General features: G+C 49.6%; 1 protein-coding gene across 1 annotated transcript in view; it reads left to right on the forward strand.

Annotated features, from left to right (window-relative positions):
• Window positions 1-17,204, forward strand: part of Ldb3 (LIM domain binding 3) — a 55,390-nt gene extending 38,186 nt beyond the window's left edge. The window contains exons 13-17 of the mRNA XM_013506311.1: window positions 2-328; window positions 2,095-2,275; window positions 2,504-2,624; window positions 7,981-8,096; window positions 14,029-17,204. Coding sequence (XP_013361765.1) covers window positions 2-328; window positions 2,095-2,275; window positions 2,504-2,624; window positions 7,981-8,096; window positions 14,029-14,118 — 835 coding nt within the window. The 3' untranslated portion in view covers window positions 14,119-17,204. The remainder of the gene's footprint in view (window position 1; window positions 329-2,094; window positions 2,276-2,503; window positions 2,625-7,980; window positions 8,097-14,028) is intronic.
• Window positions 17,205-17,721: the final 517 nt, after the last annotated feature.

The following is a 17,721-nucleotide window of genomic DNA, read 5'->3' on the forward strand; positions in this document are numbered from 1 at the left end:
CCCCTGCCCCCACCTACACCCCTTCCCCTGCTCCTGCCTACACTCCGTCCCCTGCTCCCAACTATAACCCTGCACCCTCGCCGGCCTACAGCGGGGGCCCAGCGGAGTCTGCCAGCCGCCCACCTTGGGTGACAGATGACAACTTTTCTCAGAAGTTCGCCCCCAGCAAGAGTACCACATCTATCAGCAAGCAGACCCTGCCCCGGGGAGCCCCAGGCTACACTCCAGCAACTCCTCCAGCCCCGGCCAGGGGCACAGTGCAGAGAGCGGAGCGCTTCCCAGCCAGTAGCCGAACTCCACTGTGTGGCCACTGCAACAGTGTCATCCGGTAGGGTCCCCTGGAATCAGGAGGGTGGGCACTAGGTGTCCCCTGCTCAGCCCTGCTGTGGGTGAGGAGGGTGTAGGCAGCCTCAGGGCCCTGTGGCCGCCATCCGTCGGGTTGGGCCTGCCCTTCTCCGAGCCACAGCCCTATCCTTGTGTGACACCTGTGTCCCCAGGGCTGGGGGTGCCATGAGGCAAGTAGGTGCTGTGCCCGCAGCTCCCCGTGGGCCAGGGCCTGGCTCTGGGAACCGACCGGTTGTCGCAGTGGGTTTATTGGGCATGTCGAAAGCCGGCTGACTGTGGTGCTGTTCACCTGGCTTTGCTTTGGGGTTGTTTCCAAAGACAGGCCTGTGCCACCCAGGGCTAGAGTGGGCACTGCCCTGGCATGGGGACGAGTAACTTCACACTGGGAAGCAGGGCTCTGGATGGTGCTGGCTTGAATATGAAAATGTGTGTGTGTGTGAGCTTATGTATATGACAGATACACTCGTTTAAGAATAGAGTAACCATCCTTATTAGAGAAGAATTAGAAAATATGGAAAAGTAAAAATTAAAACATAACAAACTTCCTGGTGGAGGTGGTGCAGATTTGTAAACCTAGCACCTTGAGGGGCTGATGCCGGAGGAGTGCAAATTCTAGCCCAGGCTGGGCAATTTAATAACTCAGTGAGAACCATCTCAAAATTAAAAATAAATGCTGGGCATGGTGGTGCATCCCTTCCCATAATCCCAGCACTCAAGAGGCTGAGGCAGGAGAATCACCACAAGTTCAAGGTCAGCCTGGGCTGCACAGTGAGTTCAAGGCCAGCCTGGACTACACAGTAAGACCCTGTCTCAAAAAACAAAAGAACAGAACAAAATGAAAAGTAAAACTGGCTAGGGATGGGAAGGTGGGAAAGTGGGAAGGCCCTGGGTTGAGTCCCCAGTACTACAAACAAATTAAAAAATAAACAAACCCAAAAAAGCCTCCCTTGTGGCCCTGAGTTCTAATCTGGAGCTAGACTTGGGTTTTGTGTCCTGGGTCTACCATTTCCTGGCCGTGAGGCTTTCCAGGAGTTACCTACCCCATAGGATCATTGCAAGGATTAAGTAAAGTTAGTAAATGCAAATCTACCCTTGTATTGTGCTGGGCCTGGAGGAAGCACTTAATGCATATTAGCATCAGTCCCACTGTCCCTGTTCTTGTAATTAGCAGTGGTCCCTTGGATCCTGTCACATACTTATCAGGTCTCTACAGTGAGTGATTGAGTTGCTTCCATTTTTTTGGTTTTTTGTGCTTTTGTTTTTTAGACAGGTTCTTGCTATGTAGTTCAGGCTGGCCTTGAACTCACTATGTAGTCCAGATTGTCCTTGAATTCTCAGGGATCCCCCTGCCTCAGCCTCCCAAGTGTTGAGATTACAGGTGTGTGCCACCATACCCTGCTGTTTTTAGTTTTGGGGGTTTTTTTTTTGAGACATAGTCTCACTACATAGTGCAGGTTGGCCTTGAACTCACTATGTAGCCCAGGCTGGCCTTGAATTTATAGCAATCCTCTGCCCTCAGCCTCCAGAGTGCTGGGATGACAGGTGTGTGCCACCATGCCCAGCAAGCTCCAGGTTCTCTTCACTGAAAGTAGTCAGACAAGAATGCCTTTCTGCATGGTGCCATCTCTGAGGTTTTAGCATTCCATTAGGACAGGCCCCAAGCGAGAGCTCCTGGGTAAAAGTAAGAGCATTGCCGGGATTCTCAGAGTATGAGGTCACCTGAGCAACTGCTGTTCTCCTCCGGCCTAGGGGCCCTTTTCTGGTGGCCATGGGCCGCTCCTGGCACCCAGAGGAGTTCAACTGTGCCTACTGCAAGACCTCACTGGCAGACGTGTGCTTCGTGGAAGAGCAGAACAATGTGTACTGCGAGCGGTGCTACGAGCAATTCTTCGCCCCGCTGTGCGCCAAGTGCAACGCCAAGATCATGGGGGTGAGCACAGCGCCCCTCCCCTGGCCCCACTTCACCCCATGTGCCCGGACTGGGGGTCCTGTGAGGAATGGGGAAGCCTCTGGTGCTGCTCACAGAGGAAGGACCAACTGCTCCTAAGCAGAGAGGATGGCTTCCTGCGCTTCTGCCCTGCCCATCCTGGGCGCCCTCTGTGTGAGGACTGCTGTGGCCTGAGTTCAGCCCCCATCCCCACCCCCACCCTGTCCCCAGGAAGTGATGCATGCTCTGAGACAGACGTGGCACACCACCTGCTTCGTGTGCGCGGCCTGCAAGAAGCCTTTCGGGAACAGCCTCTTCCACATGGAGGACGGGGAGCCCTACTGCGAGAAAGGTAGGCTGGGACGGGGTGTGGACGCCTGCAGTGTGGGGGATACTCTTGTCCACAGCCCTTTGTTCCTGACCTCTGTTCCTGGTGGAAGAAGTTTTCTTTTTTCTTTGGCAGCACTGGGGATGGGACCCAGAGGTGCTTTTGTCACTGAGCTACATCCCCAGCCCTTGTTAGTTTTGACACAGGGTCTCTAAATCGCTAAGTTGCCCAGGCTGGGCTCTAACTTTTGATCCTCCTGCCTCAGTCTCCCAGACTGCTAAAAGTACAGGCATGCACCACTATGCCCAGCTAAGAAGACCTTTTGTGTTTTATTTTACCTGGGGTGCTGAGGAGTGAAGCCAAGGCCTCATGCATGCTGGGTAAGCTCTCTACAACTGCACTACAGCCAGCTCTTGCTTCTGGCTTCACCTTAATGGCAGAGTGGTACTGCTATGACACAAAGAAGGTGACTGAGCTGCCCCCCGCCCCATGCTGGCTGCAGCCTTCCAGAGCAAGGGGGCAGAGCCTGCAGCTCACGTTACACACTCCACCTCTGCTGACTTCTGATTCCAATATGTGGGCCACGAGTTGGCCACAGACCCGCTTGGGAAAACTACCAGGTTTCTTAGGCTTGGAGGAGACCAGAGCCGCTCATCCTTGGTGCCATTCCTGGTGAGCCGCGAGTGAGTGAGCAGACTGCTGAGAGCCCCGCTTCCCTCATCCGTGAATATCTGTAAACACCTGCCTCCCGCCTGTGAGGGGTGAGCCAGAGAGGGTGTGTGCATGCGCCCCTGAGCCAACCTTGCGTACCAGACTCTGCGGCCCACCGTCTGAGCTCAGTTTCCCTGCACAGTGCTGCGGCTTATCTTAAACTGCACAGTGAGGCCCCGAAGGATCAGAGACGCTGCGCTTCCTAAGACAGCTGGGGTCCTGGTTTGCAGGCCATTTACTCCCTCACTCACCCACAGCCTGCTCATATCAGGAGGGAGCTGAGGCAGGGTCCAACAGGAAGCATAGGCAGAGGTTAAAATAACAGCCTGTAGACCCAGCACTCAGGAGGCTGAGGCAGGAGGATCACCACAAAGTTCAAGGCCAGCTAGCACTGCATAGAGAGACCCTATCTCAACAAACAAACGAACAAATACCAAAGTCCCCCAAAAGCATACTGTAAAATTTACCGTGTTAACTATTTTAAGTATATTCACACTGCTGTGAAACCAATCTCCAGAGGCCTTTTGTCTAGCAAATCCGAGGTGCTCTATCTGTTATGTAATTACCCCTTTCCCCTCTCCCCACCTCCTGGCAACCACATTCTACATTCTGTTTCTATGGGTGTGGCTGTGTGAGGACCTCACATGATCGTACAGCATTTGTCTTTTTGTGACTGGAGTTTCATTTAGCCTCATGTCCTCAAGAAGCATCCAGATCATAGTGCAGACATCAGAATTTCTCTCCTTTCTTTATTTCTGTCCTTTTGAAGGCCAAGTGATACTTGCTTGTAAGAATCTACTCCATTTGGTTCATTCATTTGTCTGTGTGCATGAACTCTTGAGTTCTACCCCTTGCCTATTGTTTTTTTCTTTTTTTTGTCTTTTTGAGACAGGGTCTTGCTATGCAGTTCAGGCTGGCTTTGAGCTCACTTTGTAGCCCAGGCTTACCTGGAACTCACAACAATCCTCCTGCCTCAGCCTCCTGAGTGCTGGGATTACAGGCATGCTTGCCTATTGTTAATAGTGCATCTACAAATGTGGGTACTTTCTAAGACTTTGCTTTCAATTATTGTAGAAATATATCTCAAGTAGGATTCCTGGATCATATGGAAATTGTGTTGTTGATTTTTGAGGAGCCTCCACACAGCTTTCCACAGTGGTTGCCCCCAGGACAATCCCAACAGGGCGTAAGCATTCCAGATACTCCATGTGTCCTCACCAACACATGTCACCTTCTAGGTTTTAGATAGCAGCCATCCTAAACAGTATGAAGTGCTATCTTACTGTGGTGCCTTTTTAATCTCCGAACTAGGGGAAGACACAGATGAGAACCCTGTGAAATCTGCACTTTGAGCCAAAATAATGGAGTTTAGCCTCAAAAAGCCTTCAGGTGGCTGTGAGAATCCATGGCCACTTTTATGTAAGACACAAAAAGTAAGCCAGATAGGAAGGCCAGCCTTGAAGTTTCCAGCCTGCACCTGAGCAGTCACCACACTTGGCAGGCCTCAGAGCTTCCCAGGGAGCTTTAAAACTAGAGAGAAGATAAATCCCAAACCACAGGAGCAGAATCGCAGGGGGTGCTGCCCTAGCCCCATGATTTTGACACTCAGTTAGGTCTGAGAATTACAGCCGGTTCTCAAAGTGTGGCCCCAGGACTGGTAGCAGCAACTTAGCCTGAAAACATGTTAGAAAAGTACCCTTTGGGCCTCAGCCCAGCTCTGTCAATCAGAAACTTGGGGGTGGAGTTTGGCGATTCGTGTTTTAACAAACCCCCCAAGTAATTCTGATGTTTGAGAAGCACTACACTAAGCCCTTTTTCAACATGGAGCACCTGTGACTCGATGGATGGAAATCCTTTTACAATAGCAATAAAATCCATTAAGGGCAAGGGTACTAACTCCACCTGGGACATAAGCGAGTTAGTCAAAGAAAATTATGAAGGCCTAAAGGAGGAATAGAGGAAGAAATAAATAAATGAGGAGGTGGATGGTGCTCCTGCTGGGAAACATATGCAGACTCAATTCAGGGCCATAGCCTTTACCTTCCAGAAGCAAATGGAGACAGATACCAACTCTCACAAAATGTGGCAAGGTCAGATTTATGCTACCAGACTTAAAAACAAAGTGGCAGTTCTCCCAGTCAGTATAAAATCAAGTTTAAAATAGAAAAATCAAGAAATAGATACTTCAGAAATATCTTGAAGCCACTGTAAGAGCTAAATCTATGCAAACTTGACATGAGAAGGAATCAATCAGTACTTAGCACAGAGATGAGGCCATTTCTTTGTTTTCTGTCATCATTGATACATCAAATGTGTATTGAATATGTGCTCCATGCTGGTTCCTATGGGAAGCACTGAGCATAGAGGCAGGCATGGCAGTCAAAACCCTCACACAAACCCACCATCATGGGCTACACTGGCATGTTCATGGGCATTCAAGAATGATGGATGGATGGATGGAAATATGGATGGGTGGGTGATGGCAAGAAGATGAATTGACAGATGGGAGGATGAATTGGTGATGGATGGATGCATGGATGAATGGATGGAAGGAAGGATAGATGGGTAATTGATGCATACCTAATGGATTACTGATGTTGAATGGATGGAAGGATGAACATGGGATGGATGGATGGATGGAAGGAAGAGGGGAGGCTAGGGGAAGCTCTCAGTAAGGCCATCTCATCTCTTTTGGTTTGAGGAGGTGGCATTAGGATTTCCCAGTAGGAAGGCTTGACCCGAAGGATTGCAGAATTCAGGTAGATAATGTGGGGAGGGATTGCCAAACCCAGGGCCTCATGATACAGAGGCATGGAGGTGTGAGAGAGCCCAGAGGATGTGGAGACTGACAGGGAATGATGAGAGAGAAATCAGAGGTGGAATCTCCTCACATGGAGATGGGCTGGGGGACAGCCCAGAGTGAAGCCTAAGCATTCTGTAACTTTCTAAAGACAGCAGTGTGGCATCTTAGCTCTGGCAAGGCAATACACTTCTGTCTATTGGACAAATTCAGTCTCCTGTCAGAGAGAAGATGGAATGGGATAGACAAAGTAATTTGCATGACAAAATACTCCTAAGCACAAAAGGTCTGAAAAATATGCAAGAGATAAACAGAAGTTACCAAAGCTCAGTGGCAATAGGTAAGGATCTGGAGACCCGGTCAGGGAGTGGGGTGAACAGTGCTGGTGTCCAGCAAGCCTGGAGCCCCTCGGTGGGACTTGCGTGCTGGAGCTGCTCCAGGCCATTTCCTCGTCCTCCAAGTAGGAATATTGCCTTGTCACAGCGCTGCTGTGAGGATTAAAAGGAAGCATGACTCATTCATTCATTCACTGCCTCACTGATTCACTCATTGATTCACTACCTCTGTGATGAATACTGATTCTGTGCCAGGCTTTGTGCTGCACAAAGGAAACAAAGACAGGTCTCTGGCATGAGATACTCGTAATGATGCCTCTTGCCATAGTCTGTCTGGGGCTGCTGTATGAGGACACCGAAGTCCTGTGACCAACAGCAAACAGACAATGATTTGGCTCAGGGCTCTACTGAGAAGTCCAAGGTTAAGGGGCTGCACCTGGTCAAGGCCTTCTTACTGCATAATCCCTGAGAAAGAAAGTACGAGAGGGGCCAAAATCACTTTTATGAGAAACCCACTCTTAACCAGATATAGTGGCATGTACCTGTAATCCCAGCACTAAGGAGGCTGAGGCAGGAAGATTGCTGCAAGTTCAAGGCCAATGTGAGCTGCATAATGAGACCCTGTCTCAAAAACCCAAAGCAAGCAAGCAAGCAAGGCACACTCCTACCATGAAGAGCCCACTCCTTCAATAATGACCTGGACATTATTGTGAGCTTGACACCTCCCATTAGGTCCTCCTCCCAGCACTGTTGCCTTAGGAATTAACTTCCCAATGCATGAACTGGTGAACACATTTAAACCCCAGCATGATTCATGTGAAAGTGCTTAGCAAACTGCAAAGTGCTATGCAGACAGTATTAAGTAGTATCATCTCCTTTGTTGGGGGCGGGGTGCTCAGTAAAGGAGCGCAAACCCTGTCTGTGGTGGTAGAAAGTTGTTGTCAACACAAATGCCTATAAAGGAAGAATGGTCAGCAAAGAACTTTCTAGAACTCTTAACGACCTAAGGACTCTTGCTTTCCCCATATAAGCATAGCTGTTGGGAAATGGGGATTGTTTTGTTTTGCTTTTTTTTTTTATTTTGGTATTTTGAGACAAAGTCTCACTGTATAGTTCAGACTGGCCTTGACCTTAATATGTAGTGCAGGCTGGCCCTGAACTCGTGGCAGTCCTCCTGCCTCAGCCTCCAGAGTGCTGGCATTTTCCTGTTTGGGGGTTGATGTGCCGAGGCTCTCAGAAGTGACAGAAGCAGAGAGGACAGTCACTCTACTAAAAATTGGTGACTATCTAGACAGAAAGTGTCTACAGTCCCACCAGCACAAGGTGGCAGCTCAGCCTGAGTCTGCGCAGGATCGGTGCAAATTATGGAAAAGTCGGAAAAAGGAACCAGTTACGTAACTGAGCCATTCTGTCTGTGAGCCAGTGGCTCAGTGTCCCGTGCTTGCCAGCACACCAACTGAGACCTTGTCCCCACCTCATATCTCCACGGCCCCTGCCGGCCTGTACCTGGTCCTCACTCTGCCCTTTATTCCAGACTACGTCAACCTGTTCAGCACCAAGTGTCATGGCTGCGATTTCCCTGTGGAGGCGGGGGACAAGTTCATCGAAGCCCTGGGGCACACCTGGCATGACACCTGCTTCATATGTGCGGTATGTTGTAGCCAGGGCCAGTGCTTGGGGTGGGCGGGGGCAAGCAGGGTAGAGGGCTTCATGATGCAGGGGTCATCTTGTAAAGCCCTGATGTGTCCCTGATGATCCACCTCAGTGGGCTATATCCATTCCCGGAAGCACGGTGGGGGGCTGGTCTCTGCAGGGACAGAGAATGATGCCTGGATTTAAACAGCACAGGCAGGTGGCCTCCTGAGGCTGAGGTTGCTTCGGATATAACAAAGTTCCTGGGCGTGGTGGCAACTGCCTGTAATCCCAGCACTCAGAAGGCTGAGGCAGGTGGATCACCAGGAGTTTGAGGCCAGCCTGGGCTACATGATGAGTTCAAGACCAGCCTGATCTATATAGCAAGAGCCTGTCTCAAAAAATAAACAGAAATAATGAAGGAGCTGAGGGTCTTTCCACCTAGATTTCCACCAGGAACTCAGGATCTGAGCTTATTGACTAACCCCATGAAAATCTGAGATAAAGTTTCTCTTGCTGGAAGCTTCAGAAAGCAGGCCTCGGTATGGTGTTATTTTCCTAGGTAGGCCTGTTCTTGATTCACAGCTGCCAAAGATAAGCCTTAGGTTAACTATTAACTGCCATTTACCTCTGTGGAACAGCCGGCTCATTCCTTGGTGAAGCTGGCACTTTCAGTCTGAGGGCTGTGGGTGGGGTAGGCTCGATACTGAGCCTCCCACGTGGAGGAAGGAAGTAACCCTCCTGAGAGAGCCCTAAGTCAATCTGTACAGACCTAACGTTATTTGAGAAAATTAATGTACTATTTATTTACAATTTTTTTTTTGAGACAGGGTCTTGCTATATAGCCTAGGCTGGCCTTGAATTCCAGGTGCTCTTTCTGCCTCAGCCTCCTGAGTGCTAGGATGACAGGTGTGGACCACCATGCCTAGCTATTACCATTATATTTTGTTTGTCTTTTTGAGACAGGGTCTCATTATGTAGTTCAGGCTGGTCTTGAACTCACTATGTTGCCCAGGCTGGCCTCAAACTCACGGTGACCCTCCTACCTCAGCCTCCCAGGTTACAGGTATGGGCCACCACATCAAGTTTGTACTTTTTAGATAACCAGAGTTGCTCAAAGTAAATTCTGGGAATGGATGAAATATCTGTGCTGTTTCAATTTGAATAACCTCTTAGAGACATCATACAGGACAACTGAGTTGCCAGGTTCATTGCCGTGTGTTTTGGCTCCATACTTCACCCTCACACCCCACTGTGAGGGGTGCAGCAGGCTCGCTCTGGGCCTTAGTTTGAAGACCTCTGGGGGTATGCGCTCCTTGTGACTGGGGCTGGAGGCAGTATCAGTGTGGTCTCTGCTCTGTGGTGCCTGTCCGCGTGCCTGTGTGTCTGTGCTGTGCAAGTCCTCTTCTCAGAAGGACATAGGTCCTACAGGATGAGAGGCCCGTGACTCACTACAACCTTGCCTAAATGCACAGCTTATTTCATCCGTGAAGACTGAGTTTCTAATAAGTCACCGCTGTGTGCACGCGCTGGGGAGCTGGAGATACTGGGGCTCAGGATCTCAATCAATGTATCTGAGATGGGTCTCACCCCATTGCCCAGGCTGGCCTCAAATTCTGAGCTCCAGTGATCACCCTTTCTATATATGCACACTTCTTCTTACTTTTGCTTTTTGCTGGTGTTGTTTTCAGACAGGGTCTCCCTCTGTAGTCCAGGCTGGTGCTGATCTTACTATGTAGCCCAGGCTGGCCTTGAACTCACAGCAATCCTTCTGCCTCAGCCTCCTGAGTGCCAGGATTACAGGAGTATTGCCTGGCTTACAGGTGCATACCTCTGCGTCCAGCTTCAATATATGAATTCTGAGGGACACAACTCAAACTCATAACACTGATTTTGAACAGAGTCTTGAGTTGCCGTTTAGGGTCTGTTAAGCCCATCAGGCACTGCTCCAGAAAGGAACGATGGTGGCGGTCTTCCTAGGAAGATGAGGAGGCTGGGGCTCAGCCAGGCACAGAACAGGGCTCTGTGACCTGCACTTTCAAGCCGTGGCTTGTCCGAGCCTGAGGCGTTGCTTGCAAGTCTGGTTACCCAACTTCTAGAAGGATCCATGAGACTTGGAAGAAGTCCAGGTAGACAGCACTGGAGGCCTGCCCTGCAGGGGGCTGAGGAGAGCACTAGGTGTCAGAGGGAGGGAAGCAAGACCAGGGTGAATGAAGGCCCCTGGTGGCCTGTGGCCATCATGTTCAGGGGGCAGCACAGTAGCTTAGAGGGACAGGAAGAGGCAGGCTTGGGTGGTTCCCCTGGTGTTGCAAAGGAGTTCTAAAGAATGGAGCCCATAGCGCACACCAGGCACATGTCCTTGTTTTTTTGTTGGTGGATTGTTTCATTTTGATTTTTGAGATGGAGCCTTACTGTGTAGTTCAGGCTGGCCTTGAGCATACTATGTAGCCCAGGCTGGCCTGGAACTTATGACAGTTCTCCTGCCTCAGCCTCCTGAGGCCTGGGATCACTGCTGTGTGCCACCACATCCGACTCCTGCCTGGCTTTGGCTCTAGTGTCCCAGTGGAAAAGCTCTGGATCCTGCCAGTTTCTCCTTTCCACTCAGTCTTGTTGGGGGAGGGGAAGTGACATGGGTACCAGGGGGGTGGGGTGGGGTGTCACTTTGTTGGTAACCCTAGGGCATCCTAGGGAGTCAGAGCTGGCCTTTCTCATTGCCTTCACTCTGAGGTCCACCTTGTCCCTGGCCACCACGCCTATGCAGCCAGGCCTGATGCTGCCCTGCCATAACCTGGGGTGGACTGTCCCTGCCGTCCCTGGAGCACCATCCCTTGCCTATGCTCTTGCCCTCAGCCCTTTCTCACTCATGCGCCACTCCGAGGCCTGGTGTCCCTACTTCCTCCATCTTCATTCTCCACCTGACACATCCTGAAGGTCTTGGGGCCACCAGCCTTGTCCCAGAGCAGTCAGCACTGCAGATGTGGATGGGCAGCTCCTGCCAACTCACCCAGAGCTGCATCTCTGTCTCCTCCGATGCCTGTGGCCACCAGTCTGATCTCAGATGTCCCCCTTTTTGCTTCATCTCCCACTCGCCACTGTCAGGTGCAGGTGTCTGCCGGAGCCTGGTGGAGTAATCAGCTTTTCACTGTCTATAACAAAATACCCAGGACAGACTAACTTTGTAAAAAAGAGGCTTATTTAGCATATGGTTTTTAAGGTTCAAGAGCAGGTGCTGGCCCTAGCTTGGGTCCACCGAGGGTCCCATCATGTCATCATGTGTGTACACACAGGAGCTCATCACCACACAGGAAGGAAGAGAGAGGCTAGGCATGACCAGGCTCAGGCTTTTATAACAATCTTCTTGCAAAACTACCTATGCCAGGTGTGGTGGCACACACCTGTAATGCCAGCCTTTGGGAGGCTGAAGCAAGAGGATCATTTTGAGTTCAAGGCCAGCCTGGACTACACAGTGAGTTCAAGGCCAGCCTGAACTACACAGCAAGACTCTGTCTTGAAAATAAAAATAAAAAAAGAAAAACATCCAGAGTTCCAAGAGAAATACCTTAATCCCTTTCAAGATCCTCCCTCCCTATTGAAAAATAGGGAGGGAGGACCTCCCACCACGTTGAAAAGCAGCATACAGACTGTTAGGAAACAAGCTGCATCAAGCTATTGCCCCTGCTTATCTCAACATTGCTGTCCCTGCCTGGGGTGTTGTGAGACACTTTCTCTGGTATGCATCCACGGCCCATAGGCAGCCCTGTTGACCCCCCAGGCTGGACATCATGGTGCCCTTATGGGGCAGACCCGCAGTCGCTGATCCGGCTCAGCCAAGAGGGTGATTTCTCCACTGGTGGGCACTACATTCGGGACCTCCTGCACTTCTGTTCTGGGGTCCATATCCTGGATGTGGGCCCCCCACTCTGCTCCCCAGGGGGTGCTCAGCATCCTCTGTATGGCTGGACCCCTCCTGACCGATGTGACTTCCCAGCCAGCTCTGACGCACAGCAGATTGCAGGGGCCAGCTCCGCAGGTCTGTGAGCTCAGATGATTTCAAGTCAGCGCAGCCCTGCTCTAGGGTAAGGGAGTAATTAGCATGGAGTTGGTTGCCCTATTCCTGAACAGAGTCCCTGGCTCTACTGTCTGGGAGTCTGTGACCTCAGCAAGATGCTTGGATGCTCGGAGCCTTAGTTTCTCAGTGATGAAATGGAAGGAAGGCATAGCTCTCCCATGAGGTTATGAGAATTAAATGAGCTCATAGGTATAGAGTGTCAGGCATCCTGCTTGATCTGTGGTAGCCTCAACAAAGAGTCATCCATTCTCCTTTTATCTGGACTGCTGCAGCCTGAAACTGCAAAAATATATTGTCATCAGCGGAATACATACTTTTCACTTTTTTGTATTTGTTCCTCTCTGTGTATACCTCTGTATTTGATTTATCTTTTTTCATAGTGGCATCCCACTGAAAAGATGCACCCTAAAAATTTATTTAAATCCAGGCATAGTAGCGCATGCTTGCAATCCCAGCTACTCAGGAGATTGAGGCAGGAGGGTCACAAGTTCAAGGACAGCCTGGACAACTTAGCAAAACCCTGTTTCTAAATAAATTTTTAAAAAATGCAAAGTGCTGAGGATTGTAGCTTAGTGATACAGCACCTGTGAGTTCAGTCCTTGGTACCCCAGAATAAGTATTTAACCATCTCTGTATTGGGAAAAATTTTAGTGGTGTTCTGTTCCTGGTTGAACACACACTGCTCCCTTTCCTGTAGTACTGCTTCTGTAAGATAAAACTGTCCAGCGTGGCACTACTGTGTCACAGGGAGGCACAGCGCAGTGGCTTTTGCTCTGAGTTGCCACATCCCCTGCAGACCTGAAGCTGATTCACAGTAAGTCTTGTCCCCTTTGGGCAACGCTGACTTTTCCTCACCAACTTTCCCCCACTTCTGGGCTTGGGGTCAGGCAAGGTGAGGGCAAGACGCTGAGGCCTTTTGTCTTACTTACTCTGCTATGAGGATAGGTGTCCAGCGCAGCTTAGCGCCTCATGATTTATCCTTTCAGATTAGTGAGGACACACTAATTGCTTGATGTTTATTATAAGTGTGTGGATGCATTTATTGCTTAGCATTTGTACAGATGTCAGCCCTCTCACAAGCACTGACTTGTGAACTCGCATTGGTTCCCTACACATTGTGCAGCATGAATTAGACACCTTCCTCTTGTACATTCTGTATTCTGTTGCATTTAGTTCATTTCATTTGCATTTTATTCTATGTCTTCATGTGTGGATAGTTCAACTGTGTAGTCTGCTTCAGTTATTAAGAATTCATCATGGAGGCTGGATGTGGTGGCACACACCTGTAATCCCAGCATTCAGGAGGCTGAAGCAGGAGGATTGCCACGGGTTTGAGGCCAGCCTGGGCTACAGAGTGAGTTAAAGGCCAGCCTGAACTATACAGCAAAACCCTGTTTCAAAAAAAAAAAAAAAATTCATCATGGGGCCAAACATGGTGTCGTATATATACTTATAATCCCAGCTACTCAGGAGGTGAAGGCAGGAGGATGGCAAGTCTGAGGACAGACTGGGTAACTTGGCAAGATGCTGTCTCAAAAGGGCTAGGGAGATAGTTCGTGAGAAAGTGCTTGGTTAGCATGCATGAAGCCCTGGGTTACATCCTGGTTCTTGGAAAAAAAGAAAAAGAATTCATTGTGGGGAGAAAGGCTGGTGCCTGGTCTCCTGACTGCCCAGGACAGTGCTTTTTCTGTTTAGTTTTATTTTTTGAGACAGGGTCTCACTATGTAGCTCAGGTGGCCTTGAGCTCACAGTGATCCTTCTGCCTCAGCCTCCCCAGCACTGCAATCACCAGTGTGCTCCACTACCCCCAACCTGTGGTGCTTTTTCTCAAGGGATCCCTGGAGTCTCTGCTCCTATCTCACCCACTCTGTTCCATCGCAGGTCTGCCATGTGAATCTGGAGGGACAGCCGTTCTACTCCAAGAAGGACAAGCCCTTGTGCAAGAAGCATGCGCATGCCATCAATGTGTAGGCCCAGGCGTAAGGCATGGGCGAGGCCTGGCCACTCTACTACTGGCAACCCAGGGGTTGAGGTGGCGATGTTTCTTTTGGGGGGCTGAAGGGTGGCAAGGGGGCCCTGTTGAGTATCATTTTAGCCTCTGCTCTGTCCCAAGGCCATATATTTGCCTAGTTCAGACTAGAAGCCAAGTTCAGCTTCTAAACCCTGCTCGCAATTCACCCAGGCCGGCATCTGCACTTCTGTCACTTAGGGCAGGACTGCAGGAAGTCCCGAGCCAAAGCAGCTTTCCCAGGGCTGTGCTGCCCGTGTCCCCAGGGTAGAGACAGAGCCCAGAGGGCGCAGCGCCCTACGCCTTGTGCAGGGCACTTCGAGCTGCTCCTGCAAACAAAACGCGGTGCCAAACAGTACTCCCGCCGCTGGGTATTTTTAGAGCTGCAACTGAGAGCTGGCTAGCTGAGACCCCGGCAGGCTTTCCTCACCAAAAAAGGAAGTGGTATTCTGCTTGCTTGGAGTGTCCTGCGGCCACCTCTGCGAAGACTGCGGGAACAACCTCAGCTGTCCCTGGGGCCAGGAGTCCGCGGCAATGTCTCTGGGAGCCTCTGAGCTGCTCCTGCCAAGGCTCCTCTGTGCCCCTCTTTCACTTTGAAGCATCCAGGGTCCCTGGAAGGCTGCTTAGCCCCTCTGTGGCCCTGGTGACATCTGGCTTTTGTTTTGCTTTCAGAACATGAGTGTCCCCGCATGTGTCACCCCCATCCCACTGATCACTTTTGCCCTTGTCCTCCTCCCCTCCCCCAAACGGGCTTGATGGCTTGCAGAGAGAAGAGGGACAGAGTGTGACACAGGACGGCACAGCAGGCCAACACTCCCAAACCTCCCTGTCTGCCAACCTTGCAAGGGGCTGGCGGGACCTTGCCTGCCCATCCCTTCTGAGAGCCCTTCCAGGACTGCATACCTGCCTTGTGCAATCGTGTTCCCTGCTGGCGGGAAAAGGGGGCCGTGTTGGCTGTTTGGGCCAAGATTTTTGAAAATATACAGGCTGACTCGACGTAGCAGCTACTTCCATACTGAAATAAACCAGGCCTTCAGCCTTCTCTAGCACATAGGTGGTAGTTTGGTTAGGTAAGCAAGGTTGGGCTGTATGGTAAAAAGCAAGAAGCCTTGTTTCCAAGGTTGGGGACAACATGGTCACTTTCCTTTTAGGAAGCACTGTTACAAAAATGCCATTGGGAGTCAGCTGAGGTGGCGCACATCTGTAATTCCAGCACTTGGGAGGCTAAGGCAGAAAGATCACCATGAGTTTCAGGCCAGCCTGGGCTAGGTAGTAAGTTCAAGGCCAGCCTGAACTACACAGTGAGATTCTGTTTCAAAAAAACAAGGAAATGAGGTTAGGGCTGAGGCTGCGACTTCATGGTACAGCACTTGCCTTGCATGTACGAGGCCCTGGGATGGCAAAAGAAAAATGAAGGAAAGGAAAGAAGAGGAAAACAGCTCCACAGCAGGCAGCCCATAGGAAAGCTGCTTGCCAGCACAGTATTCAGGTCCCCTCCAGCTCTCCACTCCTGCTTTGGATTTCCTCTCTGCACCCTGGAAATGATTTCTAGGAATGCATTAGAACACTTCCTGCTAAGGACTCCCAGGGCGCTGCACCCTACCTGAGTGTGTCCCTTCTCCCTGAGGGACAGTCCCGAGCCAGAAACCCGTGTTACTGTTGTTTTTGGAAAGTTCAAATATACAGGGATAAGGAGCCTGCTGATGACACAGAAAGTTTCTACACAGGTTCCCCGCCTCCCCCGCCCCGCCAAAAAAGGAATATATTAAGTGATCAAGGACTGGTCTCGAGGGGGAAAAAAAGTTTTCTCAAGTTAAGTGTCTAAAATCTCTTTCTGAAGGATTTATGTGCTTGTACACACATAGGATCATTAAATCACCTTAAGAAGGAAAAGGAAATATCTTAAAGGAAAGCTTCACTCAGCCAGGCAGGGTGACCCGTGCCTGTAATCCCAGCACTGGGGCGGGGGTGCTGAGGCAGGAAGATCGCTGTGAGTTTGAGGCCAGCCTGGAAAGCAGAATGAGACCTTCGTTTCAAAAAAAGGAAAGCTTCACTGTAGTCCTCTGTTGGATGGAGTTTTTCACCTCTCAGAGCCTGGGGAGATGCAGAAGGACTCTTACGTTTTAGGGGTTTGGGGTTTATTTAGCCCAGTGGTACTTCCCTAGCATATGCAAGGCCCTAGGTTTGAGCCTCAGCCTTGCAAAAGAAAGACAAAAACAACAAAACCAGTTTAAGAGTAGCAGAAAAAGGAGGAAGTTTGAAGTGTGGATCCCGTGGTTCCTGTGCATCTGGCGTAGTGTTGGGATCAAGGCTGGATGGGGTTCCAGTTCACATCACTGGGATCCTGCAACCTCCAGGTTGTAATGGTTCATGGTGAGGGGCACACTTTGGCTCTGCAGCTCTGCATCTCCTTGCTGGCAGGAACGTGGATAAACATGAATTTATTGCCACTGAGTGACTTGTATCTGCAGTGTTCATGTCAGGAATCTAGCCTTTAGGATGTTTACTTCCCAACCCACGTGTTCTTGCCTTGGTGTTTTCGGGGGGCTGAGATTTCAGAAGTGGAATGTAGTGTGTTAGAGGTCTGCACAAAGCTATTTTGCATGTTTGCCCCCTTTGGCTTGTGTGAATTCTACTTTTTAGTAAAAATAAAACTCAAAAAGGATGTGCAAATACACACTTTCTGTGTAAAGTATTTTCATGTGACAGCAGAGGTAGCTACTTCTAGACAGCCACAAATAAAAATTGGAGCCAAAACTAAACGTCTCAGGAAGAAGAAATGCAGTTCACTTGCCATTGCTCAACAGCAGTGTTTAAACACAGATGTGTGAGTAATACAAATGTTTTACATACAAAGGAATTTCCAGGTATATAATAAAGTGAAGACCAGGAGTTTGCTTGTATTTTGGAAAGGTTTATTTAGCTACTTGGTGGCCAAATATTTCAGTTTCATTTATTTTTATTTTGCTCTTAACAGCTTCATATCTAGAAAAGGTGCTGTATCTCCTTTCATTTGTTTCCAAATAAACTCATAGTAAATCCTCTTGTAGCTTTTCTTTTTCTCTCTTTCTTTTCTTGTTCTCTTTTTTTTTTTTTTTTTGGAGTGGTACTATAAATTGAACCCAGGGCCTTTGCACAGAGCCACATCCCCAGTCCTTTTTAATTTATTTTTTTACTTTGAGATGGTCTTATTACTAAATCACTAAATTGCCCAGGCTGGGCTCAAGTTTGTGATCCTCCTATTTCAGCCTCCTATAGTGCTGGGATTACAGCCATGGGGCACCACAACCAGCTTCTCTGTTTGTTTGTTTGTTTTTTTAAAGTAACAAGCCAAGTTTGTGATGTATGCCTGTAATCCCAATACTCTGGGAGGCTGAGGCAGGAGGATCACAAATTCTAAAAGCCCAGTCTAGGCAATTTAGAAACTTAGTGAAACTCTGAGTCAGAAACAACAATGAAAGGTAACAAGGATTCTTCTGCAGTTCTATGCTTAACAAAACTGATCCATTCTTTTTCAAGATACCCGTTTCTAGGTCTTACTTAAGGGACAGGCTGGCAGTGCAGCT

Source organism: Chinchilla lanigera, unplaced genomic scaffold (genome assembly GCF_000276665.1).
Source record: "Chinchilla lanigera isolate Chin_1 unplaced genomic scaffold, ChiLan1.0 scaffold00109, whole genome shotgun sequence".
NCBI lineage: Eukaryota > Metazoa > Chordata > Mammalia > Rodentia > Chinchillidae > Chinchilla > Chinchilla lanigera.